This window comes from Colossoma macropomum, unplaced genomic scaffold (assembly GCF_904425465.1).
Source record: "Colossoma macropomum unplaced genomic scaffold, Colossoma_macropomum, whole genome shotgun sequence".
Classification (NCBI taxonomy): domain Eukaryota; kingdom Metazoa; phylum Chordata; class Actinopteri; order Characiformes; family Serrasalmidae; genus Colossoma; species Colossoma macropomum.
In genome coordinates, this window is record NW_023494784.1 from 36,518,672 (window position 1) to 36,544,607 (window position 25,936).

General features: G+C 40.0%; 1 protein-coding gene across 3 annotated transcripts in view; it reads left to right on the forward strand.

Moving 5' to 3' along the window:
- gsk3ba (glycogen synthase kinase 3 beta, genome duplicate a) overlaps positions 1–25,674 on the forward strand; it is a 65,414-nt gene extending 39,740 nt beyond the window's left edge. For 2 of the 3 annotated variants that reach the window (XM_036570700.1, XM_036570716.1), the window contains exons 3-11: positions 516–599; positions 11,812–11,922; positions 13,409–13,539; positions 15,850–15,956; positions 17,289–17,386; positions 17,983–18,090; positions 21,924–22,110; positions 22,588–22,686; positions 23,959–25,674. In XM_036570700.1, the coding sequence (XP_036426593.1) occupies positions 516–599; positions 11,812–11,922; positions 13,409–13,539; positions 15,850–15,956; positions 17,289–17,386; positions 17,983–18,090; positions 21,924–22,110; positions 22,588–22,686; positions 23,959–24,029 (996 nt within the window). In that variant the 3' untranslated portion in view covers positions 24,030–25,674. The remainder of the gene's footprint in view (positions 1–515; positions 600–11,811; positions 11,923–13,408; positions 13,540–15,849; positions 15,957–17,288; positions 17,387–17,982; positions 18,091–21,923; positions 22,111–22,587; positions 22,687–23,958) is intronic. The other variant, XM_036570708.1, reaches the window with a different exon arrangement.
- Positions 25,675–25,936: the final 262 nt, after the last annotated feature.

Below are 25,936 nucleotides of genomic sequence, written 5' to 3' on the forward strand. Positions count from 1 at the left end.
TTGTTACTGAGCACGTTAAAGGGGTTTTTGTATAGGGGTCATTTGTGGTGTGGTGTCTAAACAGTGGTGCATGACTAGAAACTAATCAAGAAACAAAGCCAGTCTTACTGCCTTTCAGAAAGACTGTGTATTTTCTAGGGTTGTAAAGGTAATGCCAGTTATGGGAAGGGTGGAATATTTTGTTGCCACATGTAAGAAAAAAAAATCACTTGCTGCAGAGAACTTCCAGTGTAAATGGCAACACAAGGAGAGGAAACTAATAAAGCATAATAGTTAAGTAATATAAGCAATAGTTGTCAGTTGCAGCTAATAGGGTTTCCTACTGACACTATCAGTGTAAAATATCAGGGCTAAATGACAAAATTGACATCTAACCAAGTGATCCAGTGTTTTTCTAGTACCTATAAAGTGATGAGTTGTTTGTTTCATGTTTCATCAAATGTTAGATGTACTGTATTATGATGAGCAAGCTAAAAGGCAGCCTTTTCCTGTGTTTCTTCTCTTATTCCCTGCAGAACCGTGAGCTTCAGATCATGAGGAAGCTGGACCACTGCAACATTGTCCGCCTCCGATACTTCTTCTACTCCAGTGGAGACAAGGCGAGTGTCTTTCTGCCCTGTTTTTCGTGTCTGCTTATTTTCTCAGAGAGAGACTGCACTGCATTTGTAACCCTGCAGAAATAAATGTTGCATTTCTTTATAATGCTAAGCCATTTGTTTCTAGTACCAATTTCTGCAGCATTAGCATCAGCAGATATGTACATGAGAAACACTGTCTATCTGCATTGTCTCAGAATTCCCATATCAATGCTTCCCTAGTATTTTAGGCTTGTATCTTAGGGTCTTCTGTTTCGATAGCGTGAGTTGGTTCAGTATTTGTTTTAGGTTAACATTTCTGTGTGGTGTTATGGATGGTATTGGGTTAAATTTTATAAAAGGTCATTCTTGCTGTGTGAACAAGCCTCATGTTGATTAAAGTATGTACATGCGATGTGTGATGGGGAGAATGTTATGATCAAAGCCTTCATATGACCCAAAACTCTTAACAAAGCCAGTGTATACTGTTCATGTGCATTTGTGGCCATGCTGATACCTGTGTGTGTGTGTGTGTGTGTGTGTGTGTGTGTGTGTAAATACATTTTTTTCCAGAAAAAATCTGTCGATACCAGTATAATTCTGATATCAATCCTAAAATATATGCATTTTGACTACCTGAGTTGTGTGCCCATATTGGATTGACTAGGAATTAGGTGTAGGCAATATGATATTTTATCGGTCTCCTGATCAGTTTTCACAGTACGCACAATACAGTTTTGACCACATTGTGGATGTCGCCAGTGCTTAAAGAACACTGAGTCGCTACGTTTTTTAAAGTAAGCTTAATCAGACATTATTATACCAGGTTTTTTATTATCATTATAGTATTTTTAAATATTGCGCTACATGTTCTATTTTGTCTGTCCCAACTTATAAAATCCCAGAGAAATTAAATATTGTGATGTGTATCGTGAGAATGTTTTGAAGTATTGTGATATATTTTTTTCCATATCACCCACCCCTACTGAGACTTCTACCAGCTTGTTGTAAAAACTTTCCCTACCTAAAGACAGTTGCTTGAAAGAATGCATTTGTGGGCAGAGTTTGGGAAGGTCAGTTGGCCAGTAACTTAGTTTGCACTGTATCGGTGCTGTTTGTGAATAGTGAAATCTGGCAGCATGCCAACAGAATAGCTTCTCTCACACTTTTGGGGGGGGGTGTGTGGGGAAGAACAGGTGGGTACTCTTGTACTCACTAGCAGTCGACTGAAACAGACAGCAGCCGTATGGAGAACCCTGACAGACAGTCCAGACTGCTGACCTCGCAAAAACACACGCCTAGACACTGAGTGACTCAGCAGAAATGCCCAGCCAATGGCCAGACACTCCTACTCTGTCACCCACTCAGGATTCTGTTCAAGTGATTGGTTTCTGGAGCGCACACACCACCTCAACGGTTGATTTCCTCTCTCACATCGACTCCCTCACATCTGACCTACAAACTCCAAGGATGACTGCAGGGGGTAATGAGGGGGGAGAGTAATGAGAGCAGTGAGCTTAGAGAGAGAAAGGAACAGAGAGAGAGACAATGAGAGACAAACAAAAGAAAGAAGATGAAGAAATCAGTGAGAGAACGAAGAGTTTTTGATGCATTACCAAATGATATTTGCTGATTAATGGGAAAATTTAATTATTAATTTCAGAGAACAGAACTGCTGTTGACTTAATTAGTCTATTCTGTGTATACAATACTGTGCAAAAATGTCTTCATTTACTTAATTTCCAGTAAAAACAAACAGTAAGTACAAGTTATTTGCATCAGAAAAAAACAGAAAACATTAATATTTAACAGAAAATTAAACAGAAGCCTCAACAACCAATATAATATTGGTTATTTTTATTTAGTGTGTCCACTCTGTGCCTTTTTTACAGCTTCCATTCATTTCAGGAGACTCTTTCAGTTTTTCAAAAATATCTGCAGGAATATTTTTCCACACCTCTAAAGTTCAATCTTAGAAGTTGCTGCATTTTCTGCTTCTTGCAATCCTAATAATCCCAAACACATTCAGCAATGTTGCAATCTGGGCTCTGGAGTGGTAGGATGGTCTTCCCACTCCCCCTTCACTCACTAGTCAATGTGGGCGTCTTGACGTATTGAAATTAGCAGTTAGTGTTCTCCACCAAGAATGTTGAGCTGACCAGTGACATTGTGTTTGCAGCAGCCTGAAAAGATGTGGTGGCACCTGCCAGCCTTCACCCTCTCAGTTTGGTAGAATTGAATGATGGGTGAGACCTAACTAGCAGGTGGAATTGGCAGTGACTAAAATTGGGAGGAAAAACTGACTCAAACATAAAAATAAAGTAAGTTATGTAATTGTTATTAGTGTCTCAGTGTCTCTCGGTGGGAAGCTGGTTACCGTGTTCCAGTGCAACAGACAAATTGATGAGAGTCCTGCTCCTGGAAAGAGTTTCCTCTGAGGATCACTGAACACTCACGCTGCAAAGATGACTTGCACTTTTGACACCTCTCACGCTGAACTGTGGCAGGGTTTAGGAGTGTGTGGGCATACGCGTCACACGGGGCAGCAGGCCACATGCTGTCAGCCATCTTGTTTGGCATCAGTTGTTCTCTCACTTGACCAATAAATCAAAGTGGATATTTCTAGAGAGAGGAAAGAATTTACCCAGCAGCTCTGTCTGTCTCCCTGTTCCTGGCTCTCTCTTTCACTCTTGCCCTCCCTTTCTCTCTCATGTCTATGTAAGTGCAATATCCACAAAATACTACAACTTCAATCATATTGGCAAATTTTGTGATTATGATATGCCTTGCAGTATATTTATAACACAAGTGATTCCTTAAAGTGGCAGCATGTGTTATACACACACCAACCGGCCACTTAAGTACACCTCCTTGTATCTACAGTCTTTGTCCATTTTGTCAGGTCATCCCCACCGGACCACCATAGAGTAGGTATTATTTGGGTGGTTAATCTTTCTCAGCACTGAAGTGACACTGATGTATTGGTGGTGTGTTAGTGTGTGTTGTGCTGGTACGAGTCGATCAGACTCATTGGTGCCCCTGGAGTTTTTCACTCACTATCCATTGTCCACTCTATTAGGCACACTATTACAGTTAATTATGGAGTGTAGCCAGTTGGTTGTCATGAACAGTTTATCTACCCTGTTCATCGCTGGTCAGTTTCTGACCACAGGACTGGTGCTCTGTGCTGTGGGTATTATTTGAGTGGTGGACTATTCTCAGCACATCAGTGACACTAATATGGCTGTACTGATGAGTGTATCAGACACAGCAATGTTTGCTGGAGTTTTTACACACGCCAGTTGTTCAGAGTGGTCCATCACACAATTATAGGTGGTTTTAAGGTTTAAAGAGTTAACCCTCAGAGTAAATGAAGCTTTTAAAAAGCTCGTTATAAAGTCAGGAGCTTTTGGTTGTTCCTGTAGGTTTGCTTGTTTTTCTTTGGTTTTCCAACAAAGTCAGGACATTTGTTCCTGAAAATGTTTGCGGCTTTAATCTTTGCTGTTATGGGCTGATGGTTGGAATCCTCTGCTATGGTTAAAAATGATCCAGAGCTGACAGTAAATTTTTTCAGGTGATGGATATTGTGAAACTATCAAGCACAGTTCACACTAGCGATGGCATCATTCTGAGTATTGACAGGTATCATATTGGCCAGATATCAGCAGAAAGTGCTGGATGCCATCTCTAGTCCACACAAATACACACACACACAGCATTCTGTAGTTCATTGGTTGGCCTGCACTATGAGAGTGGGCAGGTTAGAAGCCCTCTTGGCGTATATTTTGGCTCACAGGGGCGTCCCATGAGGGGCGAAACTGGCAAAGGAAGAGAGTTAGAAAGATTAGATCATCACACACGTACTCTCATGTGCATTCTCTTTTAAGCGATCTAAATTATATCCCTCCCTCCCTCCAGTCATACACATTCCTTGTCTGCACTGGTTGTTATGTAATGTCAAGGTGAAGATTTATGTAGTGGCATCATACATGACTAAAACATTACCACCTTCAAAGGGTCTCCTGTTACACTTGTTACACAAGATGCACACACATAATCCATAAATAGACATTTGTGTTTAGTAAGAGTATAAAAATGAGGCCTGTGCATTCTGATTAATGGACATCCATATCCGTAAGAGTTGATGAACAGATAATCACTTAACCGTGGGGAAGAAAATGGAAAGAAGGGTTTGGCTGATATATGAACGAAACATAGTTCTTATTTTTGATATGTGAACGGTAAACTGGTGCGATGGTGCTAGCTGGCTAAAATAAGTTACTAAAAGGATCATTTAGCGTCAAAGAGAGGTGTACTTGTTTTATTATTCAAAAGCTTGAGCTATCTTTTGGTCACTGTGGGTTGAATGTCAGGTTTTTGTGTTGGGTAAGGTCTGACTAACAGAGGCTGCCCATTCAGATGAGCTAACACTAACCATAATGATGCCACTGTGTGAATGTTGTACCAGTGCATTAGTTTGTTGAGGTAGAACTGAAAAATCGTTCATGAAACATATAGAATAGTTCACAGCACGTAGCTCTTGATGACTTAATCTTGTCCTTAACATTGCATCCTTGGCAATGCGCCTTGTTTCATTGTAGCAAATCATAAATACGAGCAAAACTGTCGTGCTGTACTACGCTGACATCTTCTCTCTGACTTTTTGAGGTGCAGTACAGTGTTTCCTCTAGAATTAATTTCAGTGGTGGCAGGCCAGATGAACAGTCTGCAAACATCCACAAAATGTAAAACTGAATTTAATAACATTGCAAAATAAGGTCAACCCAGCCTTGTTGTTAGCCAGTACACAAGTTCCGGTTGTAATGGCGGCTTAAGCAGACGTGCTAGGTCCGGCTCCCCAGGGCATTTGCTAAATTAACAAGAAACTGGCGACTTCTTAAGCTTTAATTTTTGATAAAACATTTGTTTAGAGGTCACAGACTCATTCTGTACTAACAACGGGTGAGTCTCAAAACCTAGTGAGCTCTCTAAGTAGCCGCTGTTTACATAGGTAGCTGTCTAAGTAGGCAGCGTTCCAACCGTCATCTCTCCTTGTAAGATAGATAAATGAGACGCTCTAGTTAGACAGCAGTGACGTCGCCGCTTGTTCCCGCCCACTGCATGAGACCGACGTTTACTTACCTCAGCCGTCAGAATCACGTTTAGCCAACATGGATCCTGCTCTGGCAGTTATGTAGCAATTTTAATTGTATTTGCTCTGAATGAAACAGCAAAATAGACAATAGTTGTGGTCAAACGTGGAAAGTATAGGCTATCTGTGCACCTTTATGACTAGGAAACAGATAAATAGCCCAGAACATCAGAATAACTTATATTTGAAGATGACGCTGCTTGGTGAAGCGCTTCTGCCCGCCATCTTCAAACAAAAGTTGCGCCGCGCTGCATTGTGGGATTGCCTCAGTGGCTGAGAACACACAATGCTCTCTCTCTTTGGCCAGAATGAGAGACCTCAGTAAGCAGCATATTTGAGATATCTAAGAATTGGGACAGCCTTCTTGTCAGGAGTGCGCATATTGTGACGTTAAATGCTGTCTATGTAGAGAGCTCACCAGGTTTTGAGACACACCCAACGTCAAGAAATTTGAGAGAGAAGGCTGGCTCTAAGCCTATTTCCTCCACTCCTGCCGGTGTGCTGACTTTCTGATGAGCTGATGTTCCTACACCGGCACCATCCACTACTCTGCCCAGTCTGCCAGGTCACTAACTACGGCTTGCTGAGACCATCTGAGTAGTCCGCTCCACTGACAACCATTTCATTTGGCACTTGGGCTCAACTCGGCTCTGACTGTTGCAGTGCTCGACCACTTCCTGTAACCATCATTTCAAATTAAAAGCCCTCTGCAGCTTTGTATTTGACATTTCATAAAGTTCTGAATTCAAATAAATCTGCAAATTATACACAATGAAAGCACTGCAGTATATTGAATACATTAATAGTGAGTGCTGACAGCTGAAAATTCTGAGTACTCAAGTATCTGTGTACTCCGCTAGTAAGAATACATTGATGCAAGTTGGTGATCCAAAACCATAGAAATGTAAAAATCCGTGAGTTTTAATGAGACTCAAAATATTTTGGTTATTTTTCTTAAAATATTTTTGGGCTATTTTCCAACCTAAGTTATATTGTTCACATTGCATATATTGCACTACTGTGGAAATACTGTGGCGGTATTTTGTGCTGTTTTTGTATTTGCTGTATTTTAAAAATAATCAAGTTGTTATACAAGCAATATAATAATTAATAATTTTTACAATTAAATTTAATAATTAATAAAAAATACTTGAATCTAAATCTAGATTTTGTTACATTCAGTTGTTTACCAATCAGAAATTCGAAATTAATCAGAAATTCCCCCTAATATTTAGGGTCAGTATCTGCAGTGTATTGGACTGCTGAAAATAACACTGAATGTAAATTCCAGCAGTAGTTCATTTCTGGTCATTATTGTAGGTCAGTCAGGCACAAGGTCGTACGTTACCATGCCTGTGTCATTATCATTTTGTGCTGGGAGAAAAATGCATGCTTCACTCTTTCTCTTGCTCTCTTTCTCGCCTTCTCTGTCTATTTTTTGCTCTCTCTTCACTCTTTCAGTGTTCACACGTGGTCATGAGATCACAGCACATGAGCCAATCGAGTGGTTCTGTGATTCGTCTGGAGCTCCTCGGTAGCCAGTCAGCTTTGAGCTGCCCTGATCAGCTGTAATTGAGGAAGTGCGGCTGTTGCCGTAGCAAGGGAGGAGAGTGACTCATCGGCTGCTGGACTAATTATAGCCACATAGCGCTGTCGGAAGGCAGAGTGGGTCCATTCTTCCCAGCTTTCAGTCTTATACAGCAATCTTTCCTCAATGAGCCAGTTCATCTGTCATGAAAGATCAGCCTACAGGCTCAAAATGCAGCAGAAAGAGTGGAGGGAGAGATGGAGTGCTGTATGCATGGGAAAATACAGAACTGTGTGCATGTGTATTGTAATTGATGTGTTTTTGAATGTGTGTTATTTCGTTGTTGAAATTTAATTTCTAAAGTGTTTAGAAATTTCATTAAAAGCCAGCAGTAGCTCTGTGTGTAATGCACTGAGATCCCAACATGAACAGTGTTCCTGATGCTCCATCCGCTTGATTACAATCCCCTGCCTTCAACTCACTGACCACTTTGAGCTCCACCAACCTTATAAGGCCACTGCATTGGTGTACAATTACGGAGTGTAGCCAGTTGGTTGTCATGAACAGTTTATCTACCCTGTTCATCGCTGGTCAGTTTCTGACCACAGGACTGGTGCTCTGTGCTGTGGGTATTATTTGAGTGGTGGACCATTCTCAGCACATCAGTGACACTAATATGGCTGTACTGATGAGTGTATCAGACACAGCAATGTTTGCTGGAGTTTTACATGAGCCAGTTGTTAGGAGTGGTCCATCACCCAAACATTACCAGCCAAGAGCAGCTCTGTGGTCAGAACGGGTCATTGATAAAGGGCTAGAGCAGGGGTATTCAGGGTATTTCGGCTCCAAGTACGTGATTGGCAATTGACCAGTGTGTTATTTTGGTTTTGGCTCACCTGTCTTGCCGGTTTATAATGTAAATAATGTGAATAAAAAAAAAACACTCATGCTATATTCAAAGGCTACTTCATATGCATAGCTTGTGCTGAATAGCCAGGTGCTGTTTACTTTTGATGTGAAACTTTTTTTGATCAATTTTGATTTGACGAATCAGATGTTTCCTCTAAGAATAGAAAATGGCCATTTGAAGCATTAAAGGGCAAGTATTGTTATTTATTTTGCAACTTTGACTAATAAAAAGTACAGGTTCTGTTATGTGTTCACTTAGTCTACACACTGTGAACTTTGTCATCAAGTATTAAACATGGGGCTAATAAAACTCATTATTTGGATAGGCCACTGTAAATGCTTCTTAGATGTGAATGCTTCTTATCTTGCAGTTGGCTTACTGTCTGCTTTTTAACAATTACAGTTACCTTAATTTATCTTTAACCTCGGCATAACCCTTACCTTAACGAACACCTGATCCTAACCCTTGCCCTGGTCCTAAGCCTAACCATGGTACTTAACCCAAATTCTAACACTGTTGATAATCACCTGACTTCCAGCAGGTGTTATGTAAGGAAATTCTGCATCTATAGATAATCTGTTAATTAGTGCATCTCTCATGTATAACGTTCCCTTCCTCTACCTCTATTTTGATTTCTTCAAATTATTTTCTGCTTAGTAGGTTTTTATATATATATATATATATATATATATATATATATATATATATATATATATATATGTATATGTGTATGTATGTATATATGTGTGTGTGTGTGTGTGTGTGTGTATATATATATATATATATATATATATATATATATATATATATGTATATATATATATATATATATATATGTGTATGTATGTGTGTGTATATATATATATATATATATATATATATATATATATATATATATATATATATATATATATATATATATATATAAAAAATGTGTGCGTGTGCAGTTATAGACAACAGCTACAGTCGGTAATTGCACATCTTATAGTGGCCCTAGAAAGTAGGTGGAGCTTATAAAGTGGCCATTGAGTGGAAGTTAAAGGTAGGAGTTTCTAATAAAGTGGACGATGAGTGTTTATTGCGTCAGGGTCAGTGTTCATGCTAGTATACAAGATCTCAGTGAATTGTACAAACATATAAACAGTAACATACACATTCATAAACTTCAGCATCAGTTACAGTCCTGTTTATCTACTGCCTTCTTTGCGAGTTTTGTATGAAAAGCACCTCTTGAGGTTTGTTCAAACAGTGCACTGCATAGAGGTCAGCAAGACACAGGCCAGAACATAATTGGCCGTAGTGCTCTGAGATGGCCTTAGCCAGGCTTTCCTCATTGTGAGGAAAGGATTGAATGGACGGTTGGATGAGATCTAGACTGAGTGGCCACACGGTAGTTTGAGAAGACATGGAGGCCAGCTTCACATGTTGGAAGAGATGTGTGGAGACCAGTGGTGACGTGATTGGTGGACAGATTGGAGGGGGACCCCAGCTGCAGTGGTAGTGGACTATGATTAAATCAGGAGGTCAAAAAGGTCAAGGAATCCTTTTTGTTTGCCCTCTGAGTTGCTAGCTCTTAATCTCTTTTCCTCTCTTTCTCTCTCTCTTGTATTTGAAAGTATCCTGTCAGTGGGATTCTGTTAAAGTCAGCAGCTGACAAATCACAGGGTCAGCAGTGGGCTGTGAGGTCAGACTGTACTGTGTGACCATTAGGGTTGCCAGGGTAACTGAGCTGAGTGCTGATTTCTCTTTGCACGTACTACACTCTGCCTGGGGCTGCAACGATTAGTGGACAGAGTTGATTATGGAAAAATGTCACTGGATTTTTATTATCTGTGATTTTCTGGTAAAAGAAACAATATTTATCAGCGATGCAGAAACATTTAAAAAAGACATGTTTCTGGTCCTGCAGTGACGGCAGGTTACTGTGTTCAGTTAGGAACCTGCTTCCTGGTTACGTTCGTCCATTAATTGAAAAAGTAATCATTGGTTAAAGGGAAATTCCACCAACTTTTCAAAATTTCAGGATTATTCAGTCGTTGAGATGTAAACAGTCACTCAGAGCAGTTTCTTGTGTAATAGTTCACTGTAGAGAAACTTGCTGACTCAGATTTCTTTGCAGTGGTGGTGATGGAGACCAGAGATTCTGTTGTCTACAATGCAAATACAGTCATTTTATTTATTATCCTAACGCACCAGCGAACCTACATATCATCTCAGTTTTATATTTAATATTGAGAATGGAGAGTTGTATCTGGTGGGGGACAGTTTGGACACCATATTGCCTTACAGTGCCTTACATACACCTCTCTGCCATTGAATTATGAAGAATGTTTTAGGACTAAAACATTCTTTAGGCCTCAGAACTGTCATTAAATAGTGTACATTTAAACATGTAATTTATATGTAAATGTTTTTAGAGGCATTAAACTCTTCAGACATGTTTCAAACTTTGTTTACATCTTAACTGTTTTTAAATATACTGAAATTTTGAAAAATCTGTGGAATTCTCCTTTAACCAATTCTAGATATATTGGCATTTGCAGCACTGGTTCTGATCTTACGTTTTGATAGAAGTGTGAGATTTGTGCTTTGTAGTAAAACACACTACACTGGATTCAGGTCATATTGTGCCTTAAGTCTTAAAATTAAGTAATTTCAGCAGTGCTGATTAATTACATCATGGCAGAATAATACAGTTTTTGCTCTGTGGTTTTGTTTCCCTTCTTCCTGAAAAGAATGAAGGGGAACCAGACTCACTAAAATGTGAGTATAAGTAGATCATGTGGGCCATTTCAAGTGGAGGAAGGAAAAGGGATGCTAAAGAAAAGACGTGACATCAGATGCAGGATAGTGGCAGCCCAGTGGGCAAAAACCTCCGGTCCACCCAAGCCTAGTGCCCTTAAATGGCCTGTGAGGATGTGACCTCGACGTCTAAATATTCGTGTTATGTAAAGATGGTGGGGGTGATGCTCCGTCTCCCTCGGGGAGAGGCCTACACAATGCGTACCAGTCAACAACCACAATGACTTCATGGCGGAAAAAGCCTGTTTTTGTGCTGCCGTTATGGCAGCCTATATTCTGAGCCACAGGGAAGCCATTCAGGGGTGAAGACACAAATGTATGTAAGACGAGTCTTTCACATAGTCACATGCAGAAGTTTGGGTGCCCCGCTCAAGTGACGTTTTGTTGGTTTTCGAATTGTAAGCAAGTTAACACATCCTCTACAGAGAACACACTTCTGCACATTTTAACACACAATATTGATTAAGCCCCATTTTGTACAGTCATCAGGGTTTTCATAGTTTTTAATTTTTTAGTTCATGCAAGACCTTGAGCTGCAGCATATATAATCTTTGACTGCAGTGTGTCTATATTTCCCTCTGTCAGTCACAGATGTAAATGAGAAGCGCAAACATCAGCCAAATAATCGATAACTTGATTTATTGCCAGCTATTTATTATCACCGTTATCAGTAATGTTGATTAGTTGTTGCAGCCCTTGTAATGTCAGTGGACTCTTTCACTGTCCAATTCAAGTGCAAGAATAAAAACTTTAATTACATAAACTGTATATTTTGTAATTTTATTGTTGTAAATCTCTCTTTTCTCTGGTTAATCAAACTTTTTCTCCTGTTCTGTTATTGCAGAAGGACGAGGTGTATCTGAACTTGGTGTTGGACTATGTTCCTGAGACTGTGTACAGAGTAGCCAGACACTACAGCCGAGCCAAACAGACCCTGCCCATGGTTTATGTGAAGGTGTGTATCCCCTAGCTATACAGTAAAGTGTGTGTGTGTCTGTCCGCTGTGTGTCTCTGCGTCTGTCTCTGCGTCTGTCTCTGCCCGCTGTCTGTCTGTCTGTCTGTCTGTCTGTCTGGCTGTCTGTCTGTCTGCGCTCATGAATGGCAGGTTTTCTGTCTAGTGTTCAGAAGTTTGAAATCAGCATTTAAAAGTTTGGAATGAATGTTTTCGGTTATATAAAATACCCATAGTGGCAGATAAATGCATAAAATGATTCTAAATTATATAGTTATAACTATATAATAGTTATATAGTTGCATAGTTAATAGGACTCTGTAAAAGAACGAGTGTTCAAAAGTGACTCACATCTGGAGATAATAAGTCCCAAAAATAGATAATTGCAGTATATTATCTATTTTTGATATCAACTTCTTGCTGTTGCCAGAATGCTTATTAAATATTGAATACAACATCTTAAGGTACCTTTTGTTGTCTGGTTTAGGATATTTAAAATCTGCATTGTGTATAGTTGTATGCAGACATTTGAACAGCCCTGGTCAGATCACACATTTTCTTGATTTTCTAAATAAAAAAAAAAAAGCTTCAGGGAACAAACTTAGATGTGGCATTTATCCTTAAATTTTAATGTACAGTTTCTGTTTATTTGCAGAGATTAACATAAAATCTAAAATTTCATAACCTTTGCACAGACCAGAATTGTGTTCTCTTCACTTAGAAAATCAACAAAACATGCCATTTGACCCCGGGTGTCTATACTTTTGCGCATGATTGTAAATTGTATTGTATATAAAATAACTGAATATTCATATGAGAAATGATTCAAACTTGTGAACACTTGTATATGAGTGTGTGCTTCTGCTCTGTGTTTAATAAAGGGAGTGTGAATAAGCATCAGCCATTCTGTGTGTGTGTGTGTGTGTGTGTGTGTGTGTGTGTGTGTGTGTGTGTGTTGGCATAAATCTCCTCTCTCTCCTCCTGTTCAATCCTGCGTCACCACTCTTCGGCCCGCTGTGATGACATCATTACTTTTTGTGTGCCGCCATATCCTTCCTGCTGCAGCCAGGAACAAAGACACACACACATTCAGAGACTACAGACAGGAAACTTTGCAGGCTTAACCGTAGCACATATTATTACTGTGAGATATAGCAAGCGTTGGAAGTCGGGCTGGGCTACACATCCTTGTGTTCCGGTTTTGTGGGGCTGTTGTCCTGTGTATTATTGTATCTAATGTATGTAATGTTTGCAGCCTATATGTATTCTGTAGATAATGTATTCTATATTCTCTTTGTTTTATTTTTTTTTCTGTGGACCTTTGGCCATTGTCTTGTGTATATAGCTTGTTATTGAAATGTCCTGACCTTAACCTCAGATGCTAAAAGTACCACTTTCAGTTGGTCCCCATGAAGCTGGTAATACAAGGAAACATGCACAGATATAAGTAAATCTAACGTGCTTATTTGCTTTGTCTCCTTTGCTCTAGTTGTACATGTATCAGCTCTTCAGGAGTCTGGCCTACATCCATTCCTTTGGAATCTGCCATCGGGACATCAAACCACAGAACCTGCTGCTGGACCCCGAGACGGCCGTGCTCAAACTCTGCGACTTTGGCAGGTCTGTCAGTGTGTAGAGCTTTAATCTTAACTGATATTTAGGTCGAACAGGGCCTAAACTTGAGCCTAACCTGAACCACAAACAGACGAAGTAAACCAACAACATCAAGTAACCTTACAACGATGACAGCTGTTATTATTTAGTATCCAAAATTAAGATTAAATTCTATTTATTCAGCAATTAATGTCTTTCAGAAACATGCTGAAAGTTTTCAGTCTGGATGAGCTTGACATAAAGCTTTGTTCTCACTGCAACAGCATGCCAGATTAAGAACTTGGTAGATTAGGAAGCAGGAATGGCTGGCTGCTTGAAACCTACATGTGAACTTTGAGCTCAACTCATCCCTAATAAATGTTCTAGAAATGATATACGAAACCAGTCAAACACGGACATGGACTGTAGTCGGGTCCTGTCAAGTGCAGACAGATATTTTGAATTCTACTTGTGTGGTCTGGATTTTCTAGCCCACTGTTTCACATCAGATTCCCGTCTTTTGAGTTCTGTCTTCACATTGCTGTGATGTCTTTTGCTAAATTTATAACGACTGGAATCAAGAATAGTATCCGTCATGTCCGAATGTTCTGTCTCTTTATTTTGAACTGACTGTCTGTTTTGCTCCCTTCCTTCTTTGTCCTCACAAATTAGGCATAAATTAAAATACTTTATAGACATCTGTGTCTGCCAAACCCCAGCTAATGGGTCTGAAGATAATCATACAGTTAATCAGACAAAATGCAGCCAAATGTATCTGCTGATTTCTAAATTACATTACACGATACTGTGCTATCAGTATACTATATAACTGTTAAGTTAAGAGGTGTGGAAAACTGCAAGACAGTGGGTGTTTACAGTTTGCATACTCGTGCAAATTCATGAATCTTTGTATTCCTAATTAGTGTTAAGGTTTAGGGACACCATAAACATATTTAACAATGTTATTCAGCAGATTTTATGTTTTGCATGATGACTTCAGGGGCACTTTAACTGTATTATTTATACCAAGTAAATATTGTACCTGCTAAATAAGATTCTGGCTTGAAACTAACCAAATAAATAACACATCTTTATTGATTAGCTGTGTAGTTATTAGTTATATGGATCATTCTGCTAAATTAGTCAGAGTATAAATGATTGAACATGAATAAATGATTGAACAGTCCATTTTGTCAGTATCAGTACAGTAATAATGGTGTGACGAATTTAGATGCAGTCTGACAGTTTTAGCTAATTTTAGACATAACTCAAAAATGCTAACCAGTACATGACTAGCAAACACAGCTTTCAACAGTTGTACACACACGAAATTGTAATATTGTCTTTAAAATACAAGAAAATTTACGTAGTTGCAGGAAATGTGTTTCGGAAGTGCCTGTCCTTGATGTTACTTACTGATTTTTGGATTTTGGGACACATTTACTTCAAAAATTGAGATTTAGCTACTCACCATATGGCCATGAGGGACAGGGATACAGTCTCACTTCCTGCTCTAAAATGCATGTGTTTGGCTAAAATAAGTCTCTGCCTACAGACTGAAACTTTGTTTTGGTAGTAAAATGAAAATGTGAGGCAAAGTTGTTGAATAAAAAATATGATAAATCTAAATGAGAAATCAACATTTTTCAACTTTGCTTTAAAATAAATTAAGATATTTTAAAAACCACTTGGAAAAAAAGAAATACAAAAAATGTAGATATGACAAGTGGGAACTTAAGGATTAGGGTTTGGGACAGACACCTCCCAGTAGAAAGTAGCCTATGAATGATGATATTGTATACGTTTAGCTTATTGCCATCTCGATTAATAGCTTGAGTTTAAATATATGATGTGATCCTTGTAAATATCTAAGGTCTGAAGACTTAACTGTTGTTTTTCTTTATAGTAAAATAATAATAATTAATTACAGCACAGCTAAAGTCCCACAGAAGTCCAGGAACTGAAAGTAGAAAAGCACCGGCCTGCTGTAACTCATCTAAATTTGGCCTGGTAGTGCAGCAGCGGCCATCGGAAACTCCTCTGTCACAAGTTTTAGTTGTAAAAAAATTACATTATCCAAAATGGAAACCCCCTCATCTAAGATTTTCTTGTGCTGATAAGCATACATTTCAACCCTGAGCCTTCAACCAGCCATGAGATTTCCTAGATGTTTGGCTAATAATTAATAAATGTGACCTTTTTGCTGGTACTTTGTAGCCATGTGATGGTCATTACAGTTACAGTTGTGTTGGTTCAGAAGTTTGATGAGAATTATTTAGAAGATTTATGAGCGTCTGATTTCTGACTCGTGGCTATATTATATTCTCTTTCCTGCAGTGCTAAGCAGTTGGTTCGTGGAGAGCCGAATGTGTCCTATATCTGCTCACGGTACTACAGAGCCCCTGAACTCATCTTTGGAGCTACTGACTACACCTCCAGCATAGGTATGCTGAAGCTAACTCACATAAACTGCATATCCTACATATCGCACATTGTATACATGCCTATATAGCATGCAGCAGGTTTTTGTAAATGCTACACTGCACATCCAGTAGAGGTGCGCTATTGCTTGCTAGCTCAGATATTACATTTCAAGTACAAGCATTTGCTCCTGTGGGAGTGACACTATCTATTGCCTCCTACGCTAGCACTGTCCATCATCCACCACCCAGTATAGATAGGATAACGTTATCTCTGGCCTCCACCTCAGGCATTCCACCCTCAGACACACATGAGGCCATCTGATATATATACTGTGTGCTAAGCAGTAACATTCAAATACAGCATGAGTGCACCCTGCTAGCTTATGTTATTCACATTAAAATTGCAATAACTCAAAATAAAAGAAAAATAAAATAAAAAAAAATTCACTTCAGAGACCATACATGTCATGCTAAATTATCTGTGACTCCTAATTTTTCATGTCTTGTCAAATATCCCTTTCCTGTAAAGGGGCCCATATTCTACATCTGTCAGTGGGTGGTTTTATACCCAAATTGTCATTCATTTTGTCCTATTAATTACATTTAAATAGATTGTTTTTGTTACTATGCCTTTAAGACTGATGCAGGCAAATTGGCTGCTATTCTGATTGGCTGTCCTTTATTGTGCCTCATTCGAAAAGCACTCAGAGCTGAAACATTCCTTATAACTTCAGTGAACGAGTGGAACTAAATTGCTGCAGGCTGAATACAGTTGAATACAACTTGTTTTGCAGCTTAGTTCCCATATATGGACTGGTGAGTGAACAGTATGGGTCGAGACTTTAACAGTGTTATATACTACTTCAGACTTTCAAAGAAGTGAGGGGGAAGTTGTTTTTTTTTCATGATATGTTCCTGTTAAAGCAGTTTATGGCCACGCTGGGCAAGGAAACCCATCAGACTGATCTGGCGCTGGGCAGAAGTCTGGCTTGCAAGACTTTTTTTCCTAATGATTTATAGCTATTCTGTTGTATTCTCCTGATCAGTTAAACTCTTTCAGATTCATTACAGAAAGGTACACATTGTCCCTTTTAGTATTAAAGCGCATGTACAATATAGACGTATGGGAATATTTTATGTTTAAAACAAATAAAAAAGTTCCACAGACACGTACAGTCTGAAACTGTGTAGATATGAGGAATTCTCACTCAGATTCTTTGTGTGTGTTGCGGAGCTCCTGATCTCTGACTACAAAGTGTGTGTGTGGTGTGGCGTGTGATTGATTTCATTAGCCACACTCCCTTCTTCACCCTCTGCTCCTGTTTCTGACCTTCGACCCTCTTTTCTATCCAGACGTGTGGTCGGCTGGCTGTGTTCTGGCTGAACTGTTGCTAGGGCAACCAATTTTCCCTGGCGACAGCGGAGTGGATCAGCTGGTAGAGATCATCAAGGTACTGGCGCCTCTACACTGCTGTGCAGGGTTCTCTGCGTGTGTGCGTCCGTGTGTCTGTGTTATGTGTGCTCTTGTTTATTCAGAAAAGATGATTCTTGCTTGCCATTAAAGCAAAGAAGTTAAATGGAAATTCCAGGTTTTTTTTTTTTTTGATTCTGCATAAATCAGTCGTTAAGATGTAAACAAACTCATTCAGGGTGGTTTGATGTGAGATGGTTCTTTGCAGAGAAACTTGCCAACTCAGATTTTACACTGGTAGTGATAGGAGCCAGATGTCTGAAGCCTCTTAAAGTTGGCTTACTGAAAGTTATTACACGAAGTGATTACAAGTACACTGCCTGATGCCTGAAACACTGTTTTATGATCATTTGTACAGAAAGATTTTGGCTTAAAACATTAAGCATTTCAAATCAAACCACTCTTTTGTGCTGAAAGGTGGGTCTTGTGCTACATTTTTAAATTTCTCTCTCTCTCTCTCTCTCTCTCTCTCTGTCTCTCTCTTTCTCTTTCTCTCTCTCTCTCTCTCTCTCTCTCTCTGTATCTCTCTCTCTCTCTGTATCTCTCTGTATCTCTCTCTCTCTGTGTATCTCTCAGGTTCTGGGTACACCCACTCGTGAACAGATTCGAGAGATGAACCCCAACTACACTGAGTTCAAGTTTCCCCAGATAAAGGCCCACCCATGGACTAAGGTGAGTCAACAGGTACAGGAAAATCTGTTTTTCTTTCTTCAGAGCCATCACACGTCATTGCCACCATTCAAAACCATCTCACATCTCTCGCCACTCGTGTCCTGACTCCATCCCATTCATATGGTTTCTGTTGATCCTAGTCCTGCCAGAGTGAGCAGACAGGTTTATTTGCTTTGGCTTTTCAGGTAAATCTAGCTGGCCACTGTCTATAGGGCAAACCACAGTGGACTGCATGCTGATCACTCTCATCCTCGCCAGTCTGATGACAAGGCTGTTTTTCTTCTTTACTTTCAGAGCTTTTCCTGTTCGGCTGACTATTCTAGTCAGTTTGTATTAATTTTCAGCAGGGATGCAGTCTGTTACTGCTTTCTCCTATCAAATGTCCAGGCCATCCTGATCAGTTCCACCATGCATGATTTGGAAACATGAATTAGTTTAAGGCTCTCCAGTCTGCTCATGCATTTTTCTGTAACACCATATCAGATTTGTCTGTGACAGCAATTCCAGGCTCACTGAGTGTGTGTACACTGTACATCCCAAAGTTTGTAGAATCTGCGCATTCAGCATTTCTTCTGAAATCAAGGGTATTAATAGAGTTTGAACTCCTTTACTGGGAATGCTTTACACTAGATATGGAATGTTGCTGTGAGGATTTGATTGAATGCAGCTACAAGATCATTAGTGAGGTCAGCCACTGATGTTCAATAAACCTCATCCCGAAGGTATTGGATGTTCCACTGCTCTACAGTCAAATGCTGGGCAGCCTTATTCCTCTGTAGTCGATGCTTAGGCTGTGTTCGGACAGAGTGTATTCTGTAAAAGAAAGCACGTCTGAACTGTGGGGAATCTGCATGGGACAAGTTTTGCACAGTGGAGGAGCGGATCTGGTGGACAATGTTATGGATGGGAAGTTCAGTGATACATCACACATTACACAAAATTAAAGGACCAAAGAAGTGAGCGCTTATTTGTGCTAGTGTGAGCCACAGTGTCTGACTGTACAGCCTAGTTCATTTTTCCCTGCTCTCTTTTTTGATTGGTTACCTTGTGAAAAGTCTGGTGTGAATGGCTCCTGAGTGGCGCACCCGTCTAAGCGTTGGCCCTATCATCAGGAGATCGCGAGTTCGATCCCTGGTGATGCTACAGCCATCCGTAGCCGGGAGTCCGAGAGAGCACAATTGGCCTCGCTCTCTCTGGGTGGGTGGGATGGCTGCCCTTCTCTCCCCATCACTCAGTGCGATGCTAGCCAGCGCAGGCATCTGTTAGCTGACGTAACAGATCTGGCGGTTGGCGCTTTCCTCCGAGCACGTTCGGCTGTCCAATGACGTTGCGTGAGCGGCAGCTCGAAAAGAAGCGGTGGTTGGCTTCACAGGTCTCGGAGGAAGCCTGTGTTAGCCTTCACCCTCCTAGCGTGATGATTGGGGGAGTCCTAACTAGCGGGTGGAATTGGAGACGACTAAATTGGGGAGAAAATCGGGTAAAAATTAAAAAAAAAAAATCTGGTGTGAAAGATCTGTGGAGGAAAAACACGTTGGCTGATGGTGAAAAAACATGACGGAATGTAGAGGCTGTGGATTCTGCGTCCTGTGTTAGGATATAACGGCATTTTGGGCTCCACCATCTGAAGGCAGCCTTAAGCTCATGCGTAGCTGCTCCAGAACATCTAGTTTCTATGGAGAATATACATGCAAGCATGCACAGTTGAACCCCAGTGTCAGCAGTGGGTGCATTTTAATGTAGCTGAATTTGCTAATTAGAAGAAAACTGTCAAGATACTTTCGGACATACAGCGTACAATTAATGAAGCAGCCAAAGGTTTGGTATGGATCATCAGGCTGTTACTTGTCACACGTCTGTCACAGATGAATTTATTTCTCTTCATTTGTCGTGTCCCTAAGGCACAGAGGTAGGGTTGTTCTCTCTTAAGAAAATCTTTTCCACAACCAAGTTGTATTTTTAAAACATTGACACACTCTGTTACTGTGCTAAAATACTCTCTATTCAGCAGTAGAAATGTTCAAACAGAAGCAACAGTGCTCACAGTAATACACATTTACCATATTCTTAGGTGGACAACTTTAGTTCTTTAGTCCTTGTACACGTTTATAAATAAAAATCCAGATTAAGCCAAAAGGCTCTTTTTATTTGTTCTTTCAACTCTCAAGGTGTTATGCCAGTATATAGTGCATTTGCTCTCCCATTCTGAGCCATTTTTAACTGTAGGTCATTTATGTTGATCAGAATCAGAAGTTGAAGAATTGAATAGTAGCTTTAGCCCAGTGTTGCCCAGCCTATGTTCTGAAGTAGTCCTGCACTAACATGCCTGATTCAGCTCATTAGCTGTTAGTGTGAATCTTTGCATGTGGAGAAAAACAGCATCCACAAAAACAGCACCATTACAACACGTCACAACAAATATCAATATTTTCTTTTGGCCAGTAATAAAAAACTGCTAGTTTTAAAATAAAAAAAAAAATCTACATTTAAAGCTGGTAAATAGTCTTGTATATCAGAGTTCAGCCCAGTTCAGGGTATCTGTAGTTCTTATTGTCGGGAGCTGCCTGATGCCCTCTGGTGGTCTTTCCCCACAGTACATACAATAGCACAAGAGGCCTAGTCTGACTGGAATCAGTTTTAATCTCTTGCTTCCTTTCTCTGCTTTTTCTGCTCTATTCTTCCCTCTTTTTTCTGGACAAAAATTTTAAGGCATTAGACTCTATTTGCTTACTTTATCTGTGATAGAGTGGCAGTTATAAAATATAAAGCCGAAACATTATGCAGCACATAAACTCAATAAATACAGACATTGCTGAAACACTATAGGTGATAAATAATTGAACTGTGACACATGTTGTGTTATCTCTGCTCTGGATTCCAGCACATTGTATTAAACATGATACTTGAAGACGATAGATTCGATCAGTTGGAACAGAGGGGAAAAAAGAACTCAAAGAGCCATGTTAAAGCATGTACTATGAAAGCAAGGATTTTTATTCAACGATTATATATGCAATATACTGCAGTGCACAAACTTACACTCTTACAGCACACAGTTTAAAGTGAGGACTTTAAGTTAAAACTGAAAGACTTTCTTTCTTTGATTTTCTTTTATTTACAGTTATTTGGCTCAAGCCAAAATGTGTCCAGCTCACATTATGCATGTTGTAATGCAGTATGATGGAGAAATAATTGTGGTCAGATTAAATGATTGCGATTATGTCAAACGATTGCGATCAGGCAGTTATGTAATAATCGTGACTGGCCTGATGATAATGAATAATTATCATATTGCCCACCACCAATATAAAGTGCAGACTGTTGACTCTAATTCAGTATAAAGTGAACGTGTAGACATCTTAGCCCTTTTTATACTTACACCTCTACCTGTTTTTGGCAATGGAGATTTTTTTTGACTGGACGGGTGGCATTCCCCTGCATCCCCCCTCCAATTAAGACCTGATAAAATGTATGTATATACACTGAGAAAAACTGCACTGGGTCAATACCACACGCTCATACAAAGGCTTCGCTTTACCATAGGTCCTTAATCAGCTGAATAAATGTCTGAGCAGAGTAGCATCAGCTTAGTTTCAGGAAATCTCAAATAAGTGGAGAGTGTCTTGTACAGGATCCTAATAAGACTGGTTAAGCTAGAAGTAAATGTTGAATGTCCTGTTTTTTCCTCTCATTATTGAATGAGGATTGTTTGGAGCTCGTCTGTTTGGTCTCCTCACTGATACTGCACGCACTTGTTTGTTTGCTAATCCTTGCGCTCATTGGTTGGTAGATTGCGGCCTGTGTGCTGATGTCTTCACTAACTGTGCCCTCTGCTGATTGGTTTGCAGGTGTTCCGGCCACGCACGCCCCCCGAAGCCATCGCCCTGTGCTCTCGGCTGCTGGAGTACACACCCACCGCCCGCCTCACACCCCTCGAGGCCTGCGCACACTCCTTCTTCGACGAACTGCGGGACCCTAACATCAAACTCCCCAATGGGCGAGAGAAGCCATCGCTATTTAACTTCACCACTCAAGGTTAAAACTGCTTTCATACAAAGAAACTATGTGGATGATCACTTTTATTTGTTACATTATACCACATATTTAATCCTTAGAGTCAAATATTATTTGTATATTGTTGTAATATTTAAATGTGATTACATGAAGAACTACATAATGAATTGTTTGCGTTCTTTTGTTTGTGTGTTGACAAGTTCAGGTCTGCACTCCTTTAGTTTCTAATTCAGTGAAAAGCATTACCAAAACATGACAAATATAACATTATTTTTTCTGACAAAACTGGAAAGACTGGACATGCATGGACATAATCAGATACATATAATATTAAAACATCTCTTTTCACTTACAAACACAAATGTGGTTTCAAAGGAATCTGCAGAATTTTTAGTGTGTTGTAAGTTAGAAATATCACACTTTGCTTTTGTCATCATTGGTGATAATGAAGACTGAAAATGCAGTTACTAAAAACTCATGTCTTTTTGTTTCTCACAGAATTGTCCAGTAACCCATCCCTGGCCACCATCTTGATTCCTGCTCATGCGCGTAATCAGGCCGGAGCCTCCACCCCCACCAATGCCTCCTCCACTACTGGTCTGTCTCCTTTTTCTCCACTTCTCCTTCTCTCTCTCTCTCTCTGGGTACACCATTCTTAGTAGCCAGTGTATCAGATTCATCTCAGGACAGGGTTAACAGTTAGCTAAGGAATACTGCTGTATTAGTCACCTGGGGTGGTATTTTACAAAGCAGGATTTTTTTAGGTAACCAGATAACTTAGACCAGATAGCTAAAGATCGTACAGCCCAGTAGTAAAATCTCTCTTGATTTAAAGAAATACTCTGTCAATTTTCAACCTAATCTCTGTCTGCTGCTCTGTAACATGCAGTGGACTTGAGAGAAAGTAAATTTCTTTGTACACAGAATAAAATAGAAACTCATAACTTATAGTAGAAGCCAGAGATGTTCATGTCACTTCATGTGAGTCCAGGTTGATTCTCAAGTCTCTGTGAGTAAGAGCAGAGCAAGTTTAACTTTCCTGCCCCTCTGGTTTGATACTCACATGTTTGGCAGTTTCTTTTTTCTCAAAAGGATGAGTACCCACAGTGCAATGACCTCAGACCCCAACACTGTGATGACTGTAAAACTGAGATTTTATTCATGTACCGCATTAAGATTGGCAGTCTGTTTTGTTCTTTGAGTCTTAAGTCACGAGTCAGAGTCAGTTTGGTGTGAGTCTGAGTCAAGTCATGAGTCCATTCACACAGAGTCTGAGTCACGAGTCAGTTCAGAGTTCAAGCTACGAGTTGGTTAAGTGCAAGTCTGAGTCATGAGTCCATTAAAATGGAGTCAGAGTCAGGAGTCAGTTATGCGTGAGTCCCAGTTATGAGTTAGTTAAGCATGAGTCCAAGTCATGAGTCAGTTAAGCGTCAGTCCAAGTTGAGTCATGAGTCAGTTAAGACGGAGTCGAGTCCTGAGTCAAGTCAGAGTGAATCTGAGTCACAAGTCAGTTCACAGTGAGTCAGAGTCCATTAAATCAGAGTTGTGTTACGAGTTGGTTAAGTGCGCGTCTGAGTCGAGTCATGAGTCGTCGCAAGTCTGAACCGAGTCATGAGAGTTGCTGTCTCTTGGAGAAGCCAGTGGCCAGGTGCTTCACCTTTTATCATAAGTGTGTTTTACTGTGTACAGAGACGTGTTGAAATTGTGGTGCAGGTGCTGCAGAAAGAGATTAAGTTAAAGACATTTTAAGTCAGCAGCTTCCTGTGAAATCCTGCTTTTTGAAACCCCCCCAGCCTTCACTGCTCTAATGCACTGTTTCTGTGATCGTGGGGTTCATTACAGTAAAGATTCTCTCTTTTTGTTGTCCAGATGGCATCAGTGGAGATCGTGGTCAGACCACCACTGCAGCCTCTGCCTCCGCCTCCAACACCTCCACCTGATTGCCCCAGCCAGTCGCATCCAGCCCAGCCCTCCAGGGCCACGCCCCACTGCTCCATAGCTGAACTGGGTGGGGTTTGAATCATCTTAACCACGACACTTACTCAAGACTGCAAGAGCCTACCCTTATTTAAGTGTTTTACGACACTGTCCAGAAAGAGTTCACCAACGTACATGGAAGCAGCTCTGAGTGTCATTTCTGGAGAGAGTTGAGGAGAGTGAAAGAGAGAGCAGTGAGCGAGGGGACGGGGGGGAGACCCCGTATCAGACCTGTTGTGTAGGTAACATTTCTCATTCTCAGTGGACAATCTTTTAATCACAAAGCAATCCGGTAGCCAAATCCATCTTCTTCCATCTCAGTTTAGCGAGCCTGCTGTTCAAATGGGCTCCTCTCTCTCTCTCTCTCTCTCTCTCTCTCTCTCTCTCTCTCTCTCTCTCTCTCTCTCTCTCTCTCTCTCTCTCATTTCTGTCCTTTTATCTCCTCCTTTTCCTCTCACCTTCCCTGCACACCAACGCCCCCTTCTGGCAAGTCCAGGAGTGCATGGCTTGAATTTGGTTGGGAGCATCCAGTAATATATTAGCAGGTAAAATAAAGCGGCATACAGGAGTCCAGGAATTGCTAACATGATAGTCCATTTTTTTTTGTTTGTTTTTTGTTTTTTATGTATCGTATATACAAATAACTCTTGCTGTGTGCAGCAAGCAGCCCAACAGCCGTGCATGTTTCAGTGACAAAGCCAACTGAAAAAAAGATCAGTGTGGTCTGAAGTTTTATTTAGGAGTTTTTAATCCTCACGTATGATTTTATGTTTGTGTTATTTTATTTTGTACTGAAAAATGGGAACTTTATGGGGTTGGGTGGGGAGGGGCAGATGTTTTGATTGACACGAGAGACGTGTTTGACATGTCTCTGTTTCTGTGTTCTTGTATTATATATATATACATATATAAATACATACACAGTTTATATATTACTTTGCATTATGTAAAAAGTATATATAGGTATACAGTATATAGATATATATCAAGTATTCATCGATTCAGAGATCATCAAGGCCAGAGGTTAAGGTTTTTATGTGGTAGCCAACTGGCTGCTGACGACTCAGATTTTACTCACACACATATATATACACACACATACAGATCCAAATGGGGGCACGTTTAGCCAGGAACGGTGGATTTTCTCGCTAATGTGCCCCTCCTTTCTGCAGTTTTGTCGACCCTGTAGGACTGTAGATCCAATTCTAGCCCTCGTTTTTTCCTCTGTTATTTATTGGTCACCTCTGTGTCAGTAGTCCTCAGGTTTGTGCTCGGCCTCCTTTTTTGGTCACACCGCGAGTTGCATCAAAAAAAAGAAAAAGGAAAAAAAAGTTTGTTTGCACTTTTCAAAAAACAAATAAAGAAATAAAAATAAACAAATAGATTGAGTGCGGAACTTGAAAGCTTCGGCATTCAGTAGACTTCGATGTAATATTAGTTTGTACCTGAACATGAATGGTGTCATAGCCGAGGCGATACACGGTCAATGTCGTTAAGTTAAAGACTATGCTGGCTGTCAGCGATGATGGGGATGTCGTTTTTTTCCATGTTGAATCATTGATCATTGAGGCTGTGTTGTAACCACTACTTGAGCAATGTTTTCTGCCTTTCTTTCCTGACTCAGCATCCTCTAACTTTATGAGTGGGAAAAGCTCTGTACATTTTGTTGTTTTTCTTCAGAACGTCTTAATGCAAAGGTTTAAATCATGGCAGTAAAAGAAAATCAAGAAAGCAGCAAAAGGTGTAAATACAGTACAGCACAGTTGCTCCTTGCCAAATTCCGGCTTGTACTTTTTTTGTTTTTTTATATCTATATATATATATATATATAAAAAGTTTTATTTTATTATTTTTTTTCTTTTGTGTGTTT